The 23,099-nt window shown below is 27.8% G+C and overlaps 2 protein-coding genes across 2 annotated transcripts; both read left to right on the top strand.

Annotated features, from left to right (window-relative positions):
- Positions 1-1,832: 1,832 nt before the first annotated feature.
- Positions 1,833-3,038, top strand: LOC101498153 (uncharacterized). The gene has a single exon (XM_004494358.4). The coding sequence runs from the start codon at positions 2,243-2,245 to the stop codon at positions 2,825-2,827; it is 585 nt and encodes a 194-aa protein (XP_004494415.1). The 5' UTR covers positions 1,833-2,242; the 3' UTR covers positions 2,828-3,038.
- A 7,289-nt stretch (positions 3,039-10,327) lies between these two features.
- LOC101497836 (probable beta-D-xylosidase 2) lies at positions 10,328-16,864 on the top strand. Its single transcript, XM_004494357.4, has 7 exons — positions 10,328-10,785; positions 12,135-12,413; positions 13,683-13,852; positions 13,938-14,035; positions 14,171-14,521; positions 14,884-15,297; positions 15,925-16,864. Exons 1-7 carry the CDS (start codon positions 10,390-10,392, stop codon positions 16,530-16,532), a joined length of 2,316 nt encoding a protein of 771 aa, XP_004494414.1. The 5' UTR covers positions 10,328-10,389; the 3' UTR covers positions 16,533-16,864.
- Positions 16,865-23,099: the final 6,235 nt, after the last annotated feature.

The following is a 23,099-nucleotide window of genomic DNA, read 5'->3' as shown; positions in this document are numbered from 1 at the left end:
ATATATATATATATATATATATAGTTATTATAATTTTTTTTGGGTACAGAATTATTATAGGAACATTACTGTTTTTTTAGGATGATATAGGGAATATTACTATTACATAAAAAGGAATATTTATATATAATTTATGTTTTTCTCTCCTCTCTCTCATAGGAGTATATATAAGTTGAGTTGGATCGTTATTTATAAAATTCGATATCTGAACAAATTATTTAATTTAAGTTGGATTAAATTTTAATCTGTAATTTTTACATCAAATTCGAACTCAATCAATCCGAAAATGAACAAGTTGAGTTGGGTAAGGTTTACTGATGATAAAAAATTATTATTTTTTATTTTAAAATAATATAATTAAATTTAAATACTTGAACATCTTAAAAATAATAAAATTATAACAGCAGGATATCATTCAATACTTAAAATACGTAAATAAACACAATAAAATTTCACGTCAATGGATTTACGGGTTTAAAATATCAAATCCGTTATAAAATTACTCATTTTAAGAATTTTTTACAAAACTACTCATCTTAAGAATTTTTTAGTTTTTTATTATTATCAATGCAAAATATAATAATGTTTCAGAAATTATGTATATAATAATCATTAAATGACAATATAAGAAAAAATAATAAAAGTTACATTGAAAATGTAGAGTGATTTTTCCTTCCTAGAGTAGAAAATCTTTATCAGTTTTATTCTCAATGGATTCATTATGGTAATATACATGCACTGAAAATCTGAAATAATATGATGGGAGCATGGGACATATCCTTGAGACTCTAAATATTTGTCATCATTCTTCACTTGCTTCAAATGTTAGTAAGATTTAATTAAGGTGTGCTACACAGTCAATGTTATATGATCTCGACCTTTAAAACATTAATCCAAATCCTAAACCTTTAGAAATTTGATAACTTCCTTCAATACTTCTCTCCAAATCGTTCTGGGCTTTTATATCTTTATAATTATCCATTAAAATAACAATAATTTGTCCCTTTTATGAACTCAAGGTGAACAAATTAATTCCAAAGTCAATCTTTTTTAATAAAAATAAAATAAATTTTATACAAAATTGTCAATCTTTTTTAATAAAATTAAAGTAAATTTTATACAAAATTTGAATTCAAATTTAGATAAGACGTCTAACAATATTGACATTTATTTAGAATTTAATACAATATATTTTTTCCCCCCTTTTACACGTAAATATGGGAGCTCAAAACAACCTCTACCGGGTATAGAAGCTTTTATCATAATTTCACCAATCGAATCACATGACACCCATGATAATAATCTGATTAAATTAGTTAATGAAGTTTGTAGATAAACGGTTCCTTGAATTCTTTTTCCTGTTAGGTAAATAGACTTGGCAATTCAAGACCACTCTAACTAGTCTAAACTCAAGGCCATCCTATATTAGCCCAATTTTTTATGAAAAATCAACCAAAATTAAATCTAAATAAGTATCCTAACATAACATGTGTCAGTTTTTTTTTTTTGACAAAAAGCATGTATAAATATTTTTTATATTTTTAAAGAATAAATTAAGAAATATAAGAGACAATTACGGGTGGAAATGTGTTCAGGAAATAAACAAATTTTATTTAACTAAAAAAAGTCAAAATTTTAGATCATAAAAAAATCTTTTAAATATAAAAGATCGAATTATATAAGCAAATAAAAAATTATGTTTTTCAAGAGTAGATTTTGGCTTCCTGATTTTTTTGTATACCATGATTTAAATTATATGCTTAATAACCTTTGAAATAATTTAACTACATAAATACATGAATATATAAATTTTTTTGGGATAAATTTACAACAAATTCAAAAGAGATTATCACATTGATCTTACTTTCTAAAACATTATACTATATCTTAAAAATATTTATATCATATAAAACTACGTCCATCACACTTAACACACATACAAAAAAGCTAACATATAATACCAAAATAAAAAAAAATACAAAGTTACACATTAAAAGTCTATAATAGAGGGACCAACTGGTAAGTAAAAAATTGTGAAGTAGTGTACTTGTTATAGTTGTATCTCATGTCAGATCCAACAACCAAACCAAATCAAACTACCAAGTCCACAATTAAACTTTTCACAAGATGGAGCGGTTTAACAAACACCATTTCCCATTGCATACATTAATCAATTTACTCACACCTCTCTCTTTCTCTTCAGTTTCTTCATACCTTGAAAATTGAATCCTAATATCCTCTTATGGGAAACCATATCTCTTTTCATTCCACCATCAAAATCATTCACTATAACGGTTTAATTCAAAAATTTGACCAACCATTAACAGTGGCAGAGCTCATGTTAGAACACCCAAAACATGTTGTTGTTGATTTCCATTCAGCACTTAACCAAAAAAGACCAACACCATTACCAGCCGACAAGAACCTAGACATGAACAAAACATATGTAATGGTTCCCGTGAAACCCGGAAAGCCTGTCGGATTAAGCGTGGAAGAGTGTCGTCGAGTTCTTTCCATCGTTGAGTCTTCGATGAATTCCGATTATTTCATGTGCTCTCAAGGCTTTCTTCCTTGGCTTGTAAGGTTTTTGAAGAAAAAGAGTGTTGTAATTGGAGAAGGTGAAACAACATTAAAGATAATGGAAGAAGAAAGGTTTGATTTTTGTGAGTTTTTGCCAGAGATGATGGAAGAGAGAGCCGAGTATATGAGTAAGCAATTATCGGGTAAAGGGTGGAAGCCTTGTTTGGATACCATTAAGGAAAATAAGGTTAAGAAAAACCTACCTTCTTGGTTGTTTCTTACAACTTTTACTGCTACAAATATTTGAATTAAGTTTAAGTGAAAATGTTGCTTTAAGTTTATTGGTTTTAATTCAGTAATTTTATTTAGGAATTTGGATTTCTACCTAATCACCGAATTTAAGCATTTGGGACATTGTAGTACTAGGTAGATTAAAATTCAACTGTTCAAAACATTGCGTATTTTAATTTTTATCTTGTAATTTAAAATAATGATAAATAATATCGTAATTTCATATATGTAAAATCCATCATAAATAATATCTTAATTTTATGTATGTAGAAAATTAAATTTATGTTATTTGTAGTTATATTTTTTCTCATCTCATAGTTTGTGTTTCTTCTATTTTGACATCTCTCTACTACTTTTTATCATTTTCATCTTTGACATGTCTCTAATGAATCATAATTTTTTTGTTTAGAGTTCAATTTTAAGTTGGTAGGTATTTTATTAGGTTTTTATAATGGATTTAAGTCATTCTTATAAAATTAGGATGTATTTAACCTATTTTTATCATAATTTTATTAATTTCTTATACTTCAATAATTTATAAATTCAATGACATCAAGCAAAAAGAACAGGTTCATTTCAGACTTTTTGGCAGCTTTACTTCATGCAACATCACTTTCTATATGTTTTTATTTACCTTAGTATAAATGGTTTTTTAAATTCTTGAAAAATTAAGACAAAGAACCCAAGTGGCAAGTGCCATGATTTTATTAAAAAAAAAAAAAAATCAACTTAGTCCTTCATAAAATTATGCGGATCTAATTGAATTTGGATGGACAATATTTCAAAAAAACACAGAGGAGGATGTATAGTTTCAAAAGTTGAAGGTGGATTTAACAATGCTCTTTTATTTAATTAACAACGCAGTTTGACAACCCACTTGGATGACAGACCCATATATCGTTGTATTTCACAGCCCACATAGTTTCTCATTAAATGAGAAATAGTTGAGCCTCAAAATAATGGAGACATTTTTCATATTCATACACCTAGTTCTCCCAAGTCCCACCCAACAAAAATTGAAGTGGATAAAAATATTTCTAGAATTTATATTTTTCATATTCGTAAATAGGGGTGTACATGGATGCAGGTCGACCCGTCAATCTGATCACCAAATTTGATTTTTATCCGTATTCGATCACTTTTGGGTCCAACTCAACTCAACCCGGTGAAATCCGCTTATATTTGGTTCGGATAATGGGTTTAACAATTTGAATCCGTCGACCCGATATAATTAGTTACATATTTTTAAAAAAAATTTGTTTGACAGTCCTATCAATCCAATATTATTAATAACTGATTTTTATATAAATGCTGATGCAAGGTGTTCATGCGTCTAGGCTAAATACTGAATTTTTCTCACATTTTAGCATTTAATTTGTTTTGGCCTTATAATCTCGTATATCCATTCTCATAAAATTCGTATCTAATTTTTGTTATAGTTTTACATAATAAATCTATAAACGAAAAGCTTATGGTTATGTTTATAATGAATTTAGTTTAAATTTTTTACATTTATTAAAATACAATTTTTTTTAGTTCAATACTATTCATTTTAGTTACATACAGTATATTTGAGTTAAATACTAGTTAAATACTCTTGATGAATTTTTTTATGTATTTGAAGATTGTTAGATTTATTTATTTTTTTGTTGAGAGATTGATGATTTATTTAAAGAATTGAATGATTTGATTGAAATTTTATATTTTTTAAAACATTCAAGTATTAAATATATTTTCATTCAATATATTATTCTATAAAATAAAAAACAAGTTATTATTTATGTATAACCCGTCAATCCAACCCAACTCATTTTTGATCGGTTCGGTTCGATTCGGATTAAATAAAAAAATACGAATTTAAAACTTAACTCAACCCAAAAATAATTGATTGGGTCGGATATCGGATTTTGTCAAAATCGACCCAACCCAACTCACGTACACCTCTATTCGTAAACCAAACAATCATTCAACAGTAACCAGTTAATAAAAGTGCCAATACTCATTAAAATTTAGAGTAAAATCTTTAAAGATAACTAGGGATGGATTATTAAAAGTGAAAAAGAATATTATGACAATTTTAAAATTTTGTGGGGGTGAAAATACTATGTGTAGAGGTATTGAAAAAGGAGTGGGTCTAATTGGTCCTTCAAATTTGATTATTTGCAAGTGGAAAAATAAACGATGTGAGTAGAAAATATCTCTTATTATGGAAGTAATTTGTTTATCCACAAACATGAAAAACAGAGCTCCAAAAAGTTGTTGGTACTTGGTAATTTGAGGGCACCACCTGTTCTTGGTTAAGTTATTAATTATGGACATTTTAAGAATGACAACAACTCAAAACATGAATATGTTGTGTGGGCATTTGCCTTCAAGCAAAAACTGATCTTAACAACATGGAAGGGACCCATTAGCTTAGTTTGCTTCATTTTTACACATACATTAGGTACAAGTTCTCCCTTGTCAACCACTTATATATCATCTATTTGAATTGTATGCATTAATATATTGATTGTTTGAATATCATTAAATGTTCAAAAATTAAAGTTCAAAAAATTTAAATTTTACAAAATTTAAATTTATTATAGTTATAGATTATTCGATATTAATCGACGACCACTGAAGAACTGAAATTTTACAAAAATTAAAATTTACTATAATTATGAATTATTTGATATTAATCTAGGACTACTGATGAACTGACTGCACAATAAAGTTGTGAGTGTATATAATTCAAATCCGGATTAATCCCATAATCAATTGGTTATCATATTCTAAGTACAAAGACCACGTGATATCCTATCATCTGATGATAGACTATGAAGTTTCATTCATATTTCAGTTTGAGGAATTATGGTCGAACCATAATCGAAAAGACAACAACAACAAAAAAGTAATTATTCAATTATTTCAACTGAAATTTTAACGTGAAGTGAAATTTTTGTTTATCAATTATTGCCGATAGATTAATATTCTCATCAACCACAATATCCTCATCTGCGACAACATCATTATCTAAACTATATATTTTATCCATACCTTCCAAAAACTTGGAGAGCATTTTAATATCACGAATAACATTGGAATTTGATTTTATAATATTAACAGGGGAGCTGAAGTCACAAAAGTAATAAATTTGGTTGCTGCGCTTAGTTGTTGAGAGAAATGATTTAATATGTTTTGCTTAGAATTAGGAACATTAGTTCAGTTCATTAGTCACGGGAAGTTAGACCTCTTCATCATGAATGAGTTCAATCTAGAGACTCATTTTCTTCTTGGTTTTTTATCAAAAAAAATTTAGAATGAGAAATTTCCTCAATATAGTTGTGTCATGTATATCAACTTTCGAAACAAAATTAATAAATGGAGAATTATTAACACAATTATCTTGATATTTTTGCTCCACTCTACCAATAGAGCAACCTCAATAGTGTCATGAACTATATTGTTGTCATCTTCTCTTTGGCTAGTATAAGAGATACTATATATTGTTAGGTTATGATCAATGACTTAAATAACATGAAATGGGGTGGTATTGGATTTGGGACAACCCGGAATCCCGCCTCGATCAATTTATAATTGAAAGTTAAAAACAATCGTTATTTTTTGTTGTTTGATTTTTTTTTTGTCATTGTAAATATGCAATTTTTTTTAATTGTTATAAATATTTTTTGTTTGAATTTAGTCTCGGTGCAATCAAAGACAATCAATTTTATAAGGACTAAATATATTTGCAAAGACTAAATTTAAACAAAAAACTTATAGAGATAAAAATTAAAAAATAGTATATTTATATGGATCAAATATATGATTAAGTTTTTTAAAGAAAATATATAAATTAAAAAATAACTATGTTTATGGATCAATTCGGTTTAAAATAATATATAATATATCGGTTTAGTTTAATATGAATTTTATCGCAAAATAAATTCAACCTAATTCAATCTATATATTTTTTGATTGGTTTGAATAATAGATTTACAACCCAAACCGGCCCACCATCAACCTAAAAGTGTGGACCACATGAAGTCTTGAACCAACCAAAAATTTCTTAAGAAATCATTCCTTTCCTTTCCTTCAAAATATGGAAAAGGTTTCATCAATTATTATTATTGTTTTTCATTATGTTTGGGATTAAGAACCCAAAACAGAAATGATCACTAAATTTAAACAACAAATGAAACAGTAACTGTTAGACATGGAGCAATGACGTTACTCCTAGCAATTTAAAATTGGTCAAGTGGGTGAAGAAAGCAGACAAAACTTTTGCAAACTGCAAGACATTATGGGCATCTTCCCAAGAAAACCTAACAAAGCTTTTGTTTGATTAATGATCTTTTGTCAGAAACTGACGACACTCACACACAAGTGGATATATTTTCATAATTTCTTCCCTTTCTCAACCCGGCCATCACAACATGTGCAGACCATAATGTTGTCAAAATTTATTTCATTTTGTGATTACTTTGATACCACTACGCAATACGAAAATGATTTAATTTATATAGAATTTTTCTCAGACAAGTGAATCACAAATATTTAATCATTCAATATTTAAAAATATAATTAATTTTAAAGTAATAGACATGAATTATTGTAATATATTAAACATACACGTAAATTAAATTCTTAAAAAAAATAAAACAATAAATAAATATGATAATTCATATGAAGCTAAGTAGTAAAACAGAAAATAAAATAAGGGTCGATAGTTTTGAACATCATCATCCCAAAAGTAATTGGCCTTTATCCATTCAAGGGAGATTCTTGTTCGTTGCCACCGAAAGGTGAGACTTGTAATGCCATGCTCTGTTTCCACTACTTAAAACAATGTATTTTTATTTTATAAAAGGAATAAGATATAAAAAGCAAAGTTGTTTACTTTTGCAATTGTTAGGATTAGGAAGAGTTGGACTAAAAATTGTTCAAATTTCGACAATTAATATTGTAACATTTAAGTAAAAGTTTAAAGTTTTATGTGTTTTTTACGATATATTTTAAATGATCAATATTGATTCGACAAAAACAATAAAAAAATAAACGGTGGTGGATTCATAAATTTGTTTATTGAAGATAAAAAAAATATAAAATATTGTACAAAAGAAAAATATAAAATAAAGGTCCAAACCATTTTTAATTAAAAAAAAATTAAGATTTAGTTGGTCTTGAAAATTAAAAAATAATAATTTATAATATTAGTATAAGTTATTACAATAAAGTGAATGAAATAGTCATGTATTTATCGTCGCATCTACAAACAAAAAATAGTTGAAATAATTGATAATATTTTCACATTAAAATATTTAATCATTTAACATAGAAGAAAGAAATGTAGAATCTATAAAATATAAAATAAAAATATAATGGAAGGAGAGATGAATGAAAAATATAATATTTGTTTTTTATATTTTATTTCTTTTGATAAATAGATATAAGTTAGATAACCGTTTTTATCTTCACTCATTAAAAACGACTTCTTTCTACTTAAATCCACGTTGATCATTTTTCGAATTTATTTTAAATTGATACTTTCAAACATTAACTCATTGTAAACTATATACACTTTCCACTCTGAAAGCCACTTAAGTTATTGCCTACATTCTTGTTTCGTAAAGTAACACTTTCTTTTTTCTATCTTTTGTTAATGCAACATTGAGTTGTAACCGATGTGAGATATGATATGCACTATGACTAGCTCTTGGTTTTTTATCTGAGCCTTGAAAGTTGAAATCTCACTTCCAAGTGAAGCTACACTCCAGCAACAAGCACTTATTCTTATGAAGATAACTTATAATAGTATTAGATAGGGGCTGTTAACTTACTTGATCTCTAACTACTTGTAATTCAATCGGTGCTCTATTGAGGAAACGGTAATGTTACATTTAGTTCAATTTAGTTATAGGAATTTATAATTTGGTTAGTACTGATTACAATTTAATTAAAATTTGTTAGCACTTGATTCACATTTTAAAAATTTTATTTTAGTATTTTAAAATTAAAAAATTAATTTAAATTTCTTGTTTTTAAAAACTGTTTTGTAAAATTATTTTTAATATTATATTTATATTCGTCACTTTCAAAATTTATATTCAGCCAAACTCTAATTTATTGATCTATAACTAGTTGTTGTTACACTTAACTGATGAACTTTTTTTGTTTCTCTTAACTTTTTAGTTAGCTCCCGGGAATAACGTGTGCTATACTCAACTCATTTTATAGAAGTTCCTCACTAACAGCTTAAGGTTGAAAATTACAGGCTTAACAACCACTCTTTATTATACTATGCAAAATGATTTTATTAGTGTACAAAATTGAAAGCAATTAATTGGTTTACAAGTTGTCCTACATATAGAATGTTTGCACTTTGCATCTGACACAAACCACAAAACAGAGCAACTGAACAACGACTTCAATCACACTCTTTTGATACATGCTGCTGCGATGATGTGAAGTATTCTTTACATTTAGATATTTAACTATAAGAGGATTAAATGAATCAATTAATTGCATTTTCTATAAAACATTAGTTGTTAAGTGATACTACATAAATTGGTGATCCTTCCTGAAATCCTACTCACTACATCCCCAAACTTTTTTGTCTTATTTAGAACAATCGATTAAGAAATCAAAAGGTATTTAATATTCTAACAATATCAAATAGTATTATCATTTAAAATAAATAATCTATTTCAGATATCAATTAATTAAGATTAGCTTCTTTATTTTGCCACTCCAACTTTTGGCCTCTGAATATCTCATTGAACCTCATGTCACCTAATCATTATCTTAGTATAAAAAAAGTTTGTGCTTGCCAGACATATATATATAAACAGCAGGATTGGAAAATTTTAGTGAAATGTTTTTTCGATTTATTCTAACTGTATATATAAATTAAGGGTTTTACTAATAAGTATTTTAAATGTATTTATTAATGAAGCAAAAGTATAAATTTTATATTGAAAAGATCCAAATTTTAACTTTAAATAAATTGAATACACAATTTTCAATATATTTTCAAATAAATATTTTATATTTAGATTTATGAATGACCGTTGTTAACATTTATTATAAACTAAATTCATTTATTATTATATGATTGTTACATGTTTGTATGCATTTTGCTATCATCGATCCGAATTCTGAATTCTCAACCCCCGATCATTTCTAATCCTATTTTGTTGGTAGATTCAAACAAGTGAGATAAAAAAAAAAAAGTGTTTGAATGAATTAATGTTGCAAAATTAAAAGTGCTTAAACATTATAGTTGTTTATTTGGTTGTTAAATTATTATGAACACTGTGTGATCTATATTTTTTTAATCTTGAATATTACTAACCAACTTTATTGAAATCTCACCAGCCAGGCAAGTTGGGATTGAATGTAGACATAATAAAACAGTGAAGAGAAAATAATATTAATAATGTACTCATAAAAAAATAAAGAAAAACTCAATGATGAAAAGTGTGATATAAACATCAACCCCTCACCCATTCTAATTTACTACTACTATATAATGTTCCCTCCAATCCTTCACTTCTCAACTTTTCATTACATTTATTTTATTTTTCTTTCACCCAAATGGCTCCTTCACTCTCACCTTTCATTGTTCTGTTCATCGTGGTTCTCCTCCAGCGCACATGCGAATCACGTGACACATTCGCGTGCGACCCAAAAGATGGCACAACAAAGAAGTTACCATTTTGCAGTGTGAAGTTGGCGATACCGGAGAGAGTGAAGGATATAATTGGAAGGTTAACGTTGCAAGAGAAAGTTAATTTGTTAGTTAATAATGCTGCGGCGGTTCCGAGATTTGGAATAAAAGGCTATGAGTGGTGGTCTGAGGCACTTCATGGTGTTTCAAATGTGGGTCCTGGAACTAAATTTGGTGCTCTCTTTCCCGGTGCTACTAGTTTCCCTCAAGTCATCACCACCGCTGCTTCTTTCAATGCGTCTTTGTGGGAGGCTATTGGACGGGTCAGATTTCTTTTTCTCTATAACTAACTTTACAAACCACTTCTTATCATTATTTCTAAAATATTTTACCCAAACCTTTTTATGCTAATTTATCTCATATTCAACGGATAATGCTAAAAGAAAATACTCCAATAAATATAAGATTAAGAATATAAAATGTGTTTAGTATTTATTTTTTTGGTTATATGTATATCTCCACAATAAAGTAGTACTTGACTTTTACTTTTACATTTTTTTTTTCAAGATCTGTTTTGTCTTTTTGTTTTTACTGATATTCTGTTCAAAAAAAGTTCTGGTCTAGTTATGGATAAATTAATTATTTTCACAAAGTTTTATATATTTGATCCCTAATAGTTACGCTTTGTCCCGTAATAATAGTTGTATACGTTTCACAAAATTAATTAAAGAAATATTATAATTGAAGTATAGATACACATTTTTGATCTGCAATAGTTGCTTGCTAGTAATAACAGTTAAAGCGTGGGCACACTTGTGCTTGCACTTATGATCATCGTACGATTTACACGGGAGAGATGGCCATTCATTTAATTATGTGGCTTAATTTTTCCGATCATGGGCTTGCAAATTAATGGCTCTATATAAAATTATTTTTTAGGGGAAAAAACATATGAAGGTGACTGAACTAAAGAGATAAAATATTCCCATTACACTAAGCTACCTTTTATCCTTTACTTTGTGATAAATTAATCGGTTAGTAGCGTTGCGAACCAACCAATTATGATGGGTTCGTATCTTTTTTACTTTTGATTTTGGTTTGCTCATTTATTGGTTCTATTCTCAACTTGTCTCCTGTTGGATCATATTAAAAAAATGATAAAATAATAGAGAGAATAATATCTTTATTAAAATATTGATCTATTTAATATTATCATTAATATAAATGGTACAATAAAAAAATAGATAATATTACATTAAAAATTCATTAAAAAATCATTTATTTTAAAATAAATATTATTTATATATCAATTGATTATTATGGGACATAGAGACTAGTATCATTTCATGTGGGCTCGTTCATTGTCCCCTTTTCCTCAGCAACTTGCACAACTTGGAATTTGATTTCATGCAATCTGGAACTCAACACATACACATCAGTGAGAGTTGGATCATAATTAAACAGTTCAAAAACATATTGATTTTAATTTTATAATTTAAAATATTGAGTTTAAATTTAAATCATTGATCTGGATTAAACAATTGTTGAAATCCTAAATGTGCAAATGTGGATAAACCAACAAGAAAAAAAACATTTACGAAGTTTGCAAAATAGAGTTTTTCCATAAAAAAGAAAAGGAAAAAAATAAAGATGGTTAGGTAAAATTGCGCAGGTTGTCTCGGACGAAGCAAGGGCAATGTACAATGGAGGAGCAGCAGGGTTAACTTATTGGAGTCCAAATGTGAACATTTTCAGAGATCCTAGGTGGGGTCGTGGACAGGAAACTCCCGGTGAGGACCCTGTGCTAGCCGGTAGTTATGCTGCTAGTTATGTTAAGGGGCTACAGGGAACAGACGGTAACCGGTTGAAGGTGGCTGCTTGTTGCAAACACTTCACAGCTTATGATATTGATAATTGGAACGGCGTGGATCGCTTTCACTTTAATGCACAGGTGCGTCCTCTTTAATTTTTTTTTTTGCTCACTCATTAGTGTTCGAATGATAAATGAAAAATACTACTACTACTACTTTTAATTAAAATAAAAATATCTAATACTAGGCTAAGCACATTTTGTTTTTTAATGTTATTTTTAGTGTACCATTTTGTTTTTTAAAAAATGAACGTGACTATAAGTCTGTGATCAGTCATATATTGAACATTTGAAATTGAATTGAATTTAATAATGTTATTATAGCGAAAATGGGAATCTTCTGAATGGTGACATTCATTCATTCATCCCAAATTGAAAAAACCAAAGTTTAGGTACTTTTGGCGTAGGCCAAGTTGATTCGTAGAATTTGTGGGTCCTCTTTGTATCCTTTATGTTATCGGTTTGTCTTTGGATAATGGATAGTTCTATAAATTATAGAGGATAAGGAATAACTATGACTCAGCTTAGTGGACCACATGAGATAATATTGTTTTTCTTTTGCACCTCATTTTCTTATACACATCTTGTGCATATACATGTATTTAAGTATTTTGGCTTGTATTTAGTTATAAATGGAGCAAGTCTCTTATAGTATATCACTATTTAAAAACACCTAAAATTATAATGATGATATTCAACATTGTCTACTGTTCTTACAATTGAGATGATAATTTGTGTGAGGTTGATTTGAATAATTCAATTTTGAGCGCTACTTATTCACTTAATTAAGTCACTTTTTTAATAATGAAAATTAAAAAGATTATAAAATTCTACTTCTATGAGATAAAATCTTTCGTCGTTACTTTTATAACTGGTCAATTCTTGAATTTACCTTAATAATATGGTCAGTCTGATAGTGAAGTCACTAAAGCAACCGCTCTAAGTCTTCATAAAAAATAAAAAATTTACTTTTTTAGAAGACCTAAAAAATGCTATTTAATAAAAAAAAAACCCTCATATTTTAATATTTTAAAATTAAAACATATGAATATTTTTTAAATTTAATATTATCTCAACAATATTAAATCCATTGAAAAAAAATATTTTATGAGATCAATAAAATTAATTTAGTAATATCGTATTAAAATTTAAAAAATTTGTTTTAAACCTCCGCATATATTAGGTCGGTCCGGTTGAATAAAAACAAACATGATTGATGTATAACATAAGATATAGGAAATATATGTTAACAAATTCTTGAGGATTTATCATGTTGTGAGGCCATGGATGTTATAGTATATAATGTGTAGTCTGTAAAGTAAAAGTTCACTACAAGCTTAATGGGCGCAGGTGAGTAAGCAGGACATAGAGGACACATTCGATGTGCCATTCAGAATGTGTGTGAAGGAAGGAAAAGTAGCAAGTGTCATGTGTTCTTACAATCAAGTCAATGGTGTCCCTACTTGTGCTGACCCCAACCTCCTAAAGAAAACTGTTCGTGGACAATGGGGACTTGATGGGTAAGCTCCAACATATCAAATAACATTCAACAATTAATTGCCTTCTCTCTAAATGAACCATCTCAGTTTGTTTGGTTTAATTTAGGTACATTGTATCTGATTGTGACTCTGTTGGAGTATTTTACAATAGCCAACATTATACATCAACACCAGAAGAAGCTGCTGCTGATGCAATCAAAGCAGGTTAATTACTGACATAAACCATATTAATTGTTTCAACCAAACTAATGTAACTTGTTGATTTGGGTGTTCAGGCCCAATTGAGGAATGTGAACACAAATTGAGATTTTATTTTAATTTTTTTAAATGATGCAATAGGTTTGGATTTAGATTGTGGGCCTTTCCTAGGAATACACACGCAAGATGCAGTGAAAAAAGGTTTGGTAACTGAATCAGATGTAAATGGTGCTTTGGTGAATACATTAACGGTGCAAATGAGATTAGGGATGTTTGATGGAGAGCCATCGGCTCAAGCTTACGGCAAGTTAGGTCCAAAAGATGTGTGTAAGCCGGCTCACCAAGAGCTAGCCCTTGAAGCCGCTAGACAAGGAATTGTGCTTCTTAAAAACACTGGTCCCACTTTGCCTCTCTCTACACAGCATCACCGAACTGTGGCTATAATTGGGCCTAATTCTAATGTCACTGTTACCATGATTGGAAATTATGCAGGTAAGCCCGTATTCTTCTAGGCCAAATTATAGCCCTAGTTCAAACCAATATTGCAAGTAAATATTCAATTAATTTATTCTATGAAAATGTAGGAATGTGTTAACTTAGTCACATGCATTAATTTTTTATCATTGAAATCGTAAAATGTTAAGCACATTTGTCTCTTAAGTAATATTCACAAAGACTATTATGACATTAAGTTGACAATGTCAAAAAATGCTTTTGAAACTAAATGAATAAGGTTAAAGATGTATTTGATAACATGCAAAAAAAAAATTGAGTATTTATCCAATATGCTTTAGCATTTTACTTCTTATTAATGTCTATAATAATGATAATAAAAAAAAGATAATGTTTAATAGGTATTGCATGTGGATATACAAGTCCCTTAGAAGGAATAGGAAGATATGCTCGAACAATTCATCAACCTGGTTGTGTAAATGTAGCTTGTAAAGACGATAAGAATTTTGGGCCTGCCTTAGATGCAGCCCGTCAAGCAGATGCAACAGTTCTAGTGATAGGCTTGGACCAATCTATTGAAGCTGAAACCATTGATAGGACCGGCTTGCTTTTGCCTGGGCATCAGCAAGATCTTGTTTCAAAAGTTGCAGCTGCATCAAAGGGACCAACTATATTGGTCTTGATGTCTGGTGGGCCTATAGACATTACTTTTGCGAAGAATGATCCTCGAATTGCTGGTATCTTGTGGGCCGGATATCCGGGCCAAGCTGGTGGTGCTGCCATTGCTGATATTTTATTTGGAACCGCTAACCCAGGTTTGTTTGTTTGCCATAGAATTCTCAAGTCAATTATAAATTTAATTTCTAAAAATAATAAAATTTGGTCTTTAAAATTATTAAAAATTTCAACATAATTTTTAAAATTAAAATTTCATGATGAAACAAGTGTCTTTAACAGTTTCCAAAACCAAATTTACTTATTTAAAATCTAGCATACAACTTTTCTCGAAAAAAATAATACAAATTGTAAAAATTTATACGATTGTTTGAAAAATTCAGTTCAGTTTCTATTAATAAATAATGAAAAAATTGTAAATAAAATAGTTTAAAGAAAAGATAAAATTGAAAATAATACTTTTTATATCAAAATTCAATATCTTGATATACATAACTACTAATGTATTTTTAAATAAAAGATAAAATTAGTAGAAAAAAACAACAAAAAAACTATTTCTTTTTTATGTATATAGTTATAAATACGAATCTCGTCAAGAATTTTCTTTTACGATCTAAGTTACTATCTTATAAGTTATATGTACAATTTGACAACTAAATTGACATTGACTATGAAACTGTCTCTTCAATATTTTTCTAAATAAATATGAAGTAACCTATTAATAATAATAATACAATAATTGTGACATTATTCTGTTTTTGTATCAGGAGGCAAGCTACCTGTGACATGGTACCCACAAGAGTACCTAAAAAACTTGGCCATGACAAATATGGCAATGAGAGCAAGCTCAATAGGGTACCCCGGAAGAACATACAGATTCTATAAAGGACCGGTAGTATATCCATTTGGACACGGATTGACATACACACACTTTGTTCAAACATTATCTAGTGCTCCCACATTGGTGTCAGTTCCCGTGCACGGTCACCGACATGGTAACAACACAAACATTTCAAACAAAGCAATTAGAGTGACCCATGCAAAATGTGGCAAACTTTCCATTACTCTTCATGTTGATGTTAAAAATGTCGGATCTAGAGATGGTACTCACACATTGTTAGTTTTCTCTGCTCCACCTAATGGTGGGGCCCATTGGGTCCCACAGAAACAATTAGTGGCATTTGAGAAAGTTCATGTTGCTGCTAATACTAAGCAAAGAGTTAGATTCAATATTCATGTTTGCAAGTTTCTTAGTGTTGTGGATAGGTCGGGGATTAGGAGAATTCCAATGGGGGAACATAGTCTTCAAATTGGTGACGATGTTAATCATTCTGTTTCACTTCAAGCAGAAGCACTTGGGATTATCAAGTCTTGAATTTTTTTGCCATCTTTTCATAGAGAAATTTGTTGATATATATTGTGGTTGATGTCTTGAAGAGAAGACATGTTATGTTAGGTTGATTCATCTATTCATGTTAAATAATTTGTTACCATTGTTTGCAATTTATTTTTGGGAGAGAGGAGATTAAGAAAATGTATTGCTCTGTTTCTCCCATTTCTTTATGGTTTGTTTTAGGATTTTTTTTCTTCTTCCATTTTGGAATATCATTATTGAATACTACTTTACTAGGATAGTGTTGTCATTGTAATTGTAAGCTGTAACTCCTTTCTATCATTTTTATAAGATGGGTGATAAGATTGGGTTCAGTGTTTATGTCAACTTAAGAACAATGCAAGTTTTCCCAGAACTAGTTTGGGCCTCTTTTTTTTGCTTTAAACCAATTTAAAGTCTATAAAGAAGAAAAGGAAGAGCACCACATAAACATTTCCGCAAAGTTTTCACTTTCGCCCTTCACTATTATATGCTTTTTTGGTCCAATATTTTGTGTTGGGTCATGAAAGTGTTCTAACTTCATCGCATTGAGATAAGAACTACTACACAAGTATGTTCGATATTGCATATTCAATTTGCTTTTATGTTTGGACCAAAGCAAACGAACGTCCATGTTAATACTCCATTTAATAGCTTCCATAGATTCACAGTAGAAATGCATTGGAAAGTGAGAATTAAACTTCTACCGTAGATACAAATGAATGCTAAGTCATTGAGGAAATGAATCATTTCACTTATATAGTATTTTACATTCATTTTTTCATTTAATGTGTGACTTTTAGTTACATATAATAAGCTGATAATTTGTTAGGTCATGAGGAGAGAGTTGTAGATCATCACATTAGATAAAGAACTATGAAGTATAAATACTTCTAAAATGATGAAGTTTCAATATTTGGTATTGTATCATACTCGTTGGTACTATTTATTTCTTTATTATTTTATTACAAATAAAATTAGTAATTTTTTTATATTAATATAATATTATTTGTGTATTTGAATTTATTTGTTGGTGTAATTGTTACAATTCATGATTTTTAAATTTTTATTGAGTTTTATACTGTAAATTAAACAATTTACTTTTTTAATAATTATATTAACAAATCTTTTTTTATTTATTGACGTAGCTGTCTATTGTGTCGGACTACAAAAAGGTAAAGTTTGAATATAATTATTTAGATCTGTTTATCCACATGGGCTTTTTGTCTGTTACATTAAAACCCATAGCCTAATTAATCAAACTCGCTCGATTTGGCAGGGGGTAGCCCGCTAATTTTTTTTTTAACTACTAATGTGGTAAACCACATTCCCACACAAAAATATTTAGGCCCATTTTATTTTTATCATATCCCAATCTAGTTCTTAAACATGGCTCACTTATATCATCTTGTTAATCCATGTAATTTAATCCAGAAGGTCAACGTCCAAGGATAAATTTTTTCAGTTGGCCAAAAAAGAGATTAAAATTTTATGTATAATTCTATCTTAGAAACAATGATACATATGGTAAAGAAAAAAAAAATACAATGATACATTGATATATCTATAAATTAAAACCACCTATTATTATTAGGGTCACAAATGATTATTAGAGTGTGATTTAAGTTGAATCTGATACGTCGTTTATTTGATCTTAAAATCAAGTCGGATCAAATATTAGATTTGAATCTGGTAAAATGTGGATCTAATAAGGATGAGACAATACAAAAATAAGATTAGATTGACATCAATATAAAATACATTATAATACTAAATAAATATTTTTTATAAAAAAATATATTCAAAAAGTAACTCAACTTATACAATATGACATGACACATTTCAAAAAAAAAAAAAGTTGAAGCTTAAAAATTTATGAAGCAAACATATAACTAATCGTCAACTAAATATTTATTCATCCCTTCTTAATAAGAATAGTTGGTGGTTAAAGAATATTTTGCAATACAACTTGTTTTCTTATTTGACTATAGTCTATAAGTATGAATACCTTGGATTTGGTTATTTTCTAGATATAGTGAAATTAATAATAATAATAATAATAATAATAATAATAATAATATATAATAGCTCTTTATCTATAACATGATTTTGGACTTGACAGATATCCCAAGAAATAATTGGAACTCAATCTCTGCTTCTACTATATTTTTATTTTGTCTTAATTTTTTTTTCATTATTTTATTTATGTTAAGTCAAACTCAACTCAAATATTACATGATAGAACGGATTAATAAATTAAACTGAGTTTTGTACACCGCTGCACATTAAAATATGTCAACAACGGAGAGTAACCTTTTCTTTTGTATCTATAGTTAACTCATGTTTTATGTTTCAACTTGACTCTAAACTTGTTGTGGATGGGATCAAGAGCATTAAGAGGAGTTGTCTAAATTTGAGATTTTAGTTAAACTATATAAACTATAAAGATCTTCGCCCCGTTACAATTTTCTTTCAATATAATTTTTATAGTATTTCATTTTTTTTTGTTATAATTTAATAAAAATTCAAATGACAAATTAGTTTAAACAACTTATCATAAAAATTCATTTTAAATATTTCATTATTTATTACAACATTTTTTGATAACAAACTTTTATAAAATGATTAAAATAAAAAGATATTTAAAGAAATTTTTCATAAATATAATTTTGAGAGATATAATTTTTAATAAAAAATGTAATTTTTATTATATTTAATAATTAATATATGAATTATTGAATATCAAAATTATTTTTTTAATTTATAAAAATGAATTTAAAGTAACTTCTATTATTTTTTTAATAAATTTTATAAAAATATTTGTAAGAAAATCACTTTTTTTAAAAACTATAACCAATGGACCGTTATCTCTTTGCATCCCTATCTTAATGTATTTAAGGCATGAACAGATCTGGCAGTCCATACATTTGTTTAGGCGATCTCATTTGGCATGATCATCCTACCTCTTGAGTAATTATTTGTATATTAGTGACATATCTATTTTGCAATGTTATCACCTGTCAAACAGATATATTTAGTATTGTTTCGCAGAGTTGTTTTAATACTTTTGATTTTCATTTAAAATTAAAGTTATTTTTCAAATTAAAATATTTTAAAATGCATGTTTTGTTTTTCTATTTTATTTTGATAAAATATTTTCCGAAATTATTGATATTGTGTTTTGAAAAATTATATTTCTTATACAACTCTATTATCTAAAAAATAAAAATAAAATTTATGCAATCAAATCAAAATACGGGAAGAAAAAAATTTCAGGTCTTATATTAACCAATAATAAAATCTGAAATATATTTATAATGACATGTTTTTATTATAAATTAATTTTATAAAAATTGAGTTAAAATAAATATTATTTTATGGACTTAAAAGATACGTCAATTTTGTATTAAATAAGATAAAGTTTAGAAAATATGTTTATAAATGGTAGATAATTTTAATTATATAAACTAATTTTATAGAATTAAGTTAAATATATATTAAAAAAAATATAATTTTAAAATCTAAAAATCAAACCACTCATCATTCACCATTAATATTTACACATATCCGATAAATACTATTGAGCGTAAAGAGGTGTAATAGAAAAAAATCATGTCCCGTATTGAATAAAAAATAACACTTATAATGAATTTATATATAAAAAAAGACACAGACGTTAACTAATTTACTTAGATCGATCTAAAGTTCTATGAAAATCTAAACAATATATTTTATACAATGATAATTCAAAACACGTTTGAAAACAAATTCAAATCAAAGGTTAACGTTGTCACTCTGAAAAATGAATTTGAATTTGCGAACAATATATTCATTATTGCGAAACTTTTCAGCTAAGCACCTGTCCACACACTGATTAAGCTGGCCTTGTTGGCCATTTATAAAAATATTAAAAATTGTATATTTAATTTTGAAATGTAAAAGTATGTAAATAATGTGTTACTATAATTTTTTATTTATTTTATAACGAATGTCATTTAAAATGTGTATACATTAAAAACATTATTATATGTTAATTACGAGTAAATTTTTAATTATTATTAACATAAAAAATAATAATATTTTAAAATTATATAAAATAATCATAAAAAATAATATAAAAAAAATAATTAATCGTTACAAACTATAAATAATATTTATTTTAAAATAGATTTTTTTATTAAAATAACAATCATCGTAAATCGGAGTAAGTAATTCCATTAAAAATACATAAGTTTTGTAGTATTTTGTAAACCCAAAGCTGCACATGGTCACCATTTATCCCTCTCCACATGAAATTCCATCCACAATACACGTGCTTCCCACAGACGTTTCCTAGACTTTTGCATCTAATTTCCGTCAAAAAAACATAATTTAATTAATTAAGGTATCGTCAAATAATTGAATATGAATATTCATAATCGACATTAGCTGAAATTTGATAAACATTTGAGTACTAGTGTTGATGTGCATCGTGCAATGTAATATAAATCTTATCCATCAGCGGTGGTTTTTGATTTGAGAATCTTTGGGACTTCACGTCACACTTTGCCTCCTTCTCGACAAACATGTTTTTTATAATTCAAGCGTTTTCCATTATTCCTAAATTTTAATCTCAAATTCATTGTTTAATTAATACTAGTATATTACTAAGATTGCCAAGCTGTAATTCCTTTATACTATTAATAATACACGTAAAGTATCTTATTGTATATAAGAATTATTTTGATGTCCACTCTGTTAAAGTGATACCTTTAATGAGAATCCTAAGTTTCTCTTGTGATGTATATGTAAGAGCTATAGCATCCAACGTTATGAAATTAGGTTCTAAATTATTAATTGGTTTCAGTTATTGGGTCATTCTTCTGGTTTAGTACTTAAGCAATAATCGATTATTTCGCTAATGTTAGAATTATTATAACTAAAATGAAGATGTCCTTGTTGCACCATTGATTATTGACGGATTCTAAAACATTACTGATATAGCACGCAGTTAGAGTTAGGTACCCCACCATTAAATTAACATTCCATTCGATGACACAAAATGCATGGTCCCTTTTAATAACATCAACTCAATTACTATATCATTTCATCATGCTCTCAATTAAATACCACGGAGAAATATGGAGAGGTACTGCCCTTTTCAATGGAATTATGCCAATTATCAAACACAAGCCACAACTTGACATTTCTAGTGAAGGTGTTTTATGAGAACTTGACATTTCTTCAAACACAAGCCACAACTTAACAACCTTGACAAAGACTATTTGGATAACACTAAAATAACGAGGTTCAAAATATCGCATGTATATAGTGAAAGAAATTTGCGTACAGATAAAATAATTAATTAAATTTTAAATTTAGACTATCTATCAAAGACTTTGTTTAGTAGAATAAACTCATTCGATTATGCCCAAAAAAATTTACTAAAAACATGATTATGCTACCTTGTTTTAGATTTTTTTTTGTATGTACCTTGTTTTAGAATTAGGTAGTCTCTTCCAAAAATTGGTATTGAGTCTCCCTTTTTCTATCTTTTTTTCTTTCTAATAAAATATATATATATATATATATATATATATATATATATATATAGGGTGATTTGCTACTTTTGATTGTTGGGATGAATCCCATTATAAAAGGAAATTGAGATTACCATTTTCTCTTCAAATAGATAGGATATGAATCTGGGTTATGTAAACTAAGTATTTTTCTTCTTCTCATTTTAAGTCCTTCACAATGAGTACTACATTTGGTAAATAATATATATCTTAAAATTCTACGAACTATGTCTCTTTGAATCTTAATGTCAATAATATAAGATGTATCACTTATATCATTCATATCAAAACTTTTAGAGATAAACTATTTCACCTTAGATAGTAAATATTTATATTGGTAGTAGATAAAATGTCACCCACATGTAAAATAAAGAAACACATTTTACTCCCACAAACCTTTTGGTATATACATTGGTCCATAATGTTCTTTACGAATCTAAATGAAAACATGACATTATGAACTTTCAAATACTGTTGACGGGAAGCTTGTTTGAGTCCACGTATGAATTTCCTAAGCTTGCATACCAAATGCTCTTCATCACTAGAAGAGACTCCTTCTGTTTGTTTCATGTAAACCACTTCTTTTATATCTCCAATCATAAATGTAGTTTTCACATTCATTTGGTATAGTTCTTAGTCAAAATGAGCAACTAATCATAAAATGATGCAAAGAGAATCCTTCTTAGATACATGAGAGAAAGTTTCCTTGTAATCTATTCCTTTATTTTGAATGAATCCTTTAGCAACAAGTCTTGTTTTATATCTTTCAATATTGTCTAATGAGTCTTTCTTAGCCTTAAAGATCCATTTACAACCAATGGCTTTTAAACCATTAGGCAAATCAAAAAGATCCAAGACTATGCTACATGCCATGGAAGTAATCTCTTCTTTCATAATATAATGCCAAAAATTTGACTCTCTAAGACTAATAACTTGTGAAAATGTTCCATGATCATTTTCAGCACCAATGTTATAGTTTGATTCTTGTAAATATATCATATAATTACTAGGT

This window comes from Cicer arietinum, chromosome 3 (assembly GCF_000331145.2).
Source record: "Cicer arietinum cultivar CDC Frontier isolate Library 1 chromosome 3, Cicar.CDCFrontier_v2.0, whole genome shotgun sequence".
Taxonomy (NCBI): domain Eukaryota; kingdom Viridiplantae; phylum Streptophyta; class Magnoliopsida; order Fabales; family Fabaceae; genus Cicer; species Cicer arietinum.
Note: the sequence above shows the minus strand (reverse complement) of the source record. Positions and strands in the feature narration are given on the sequence as shown.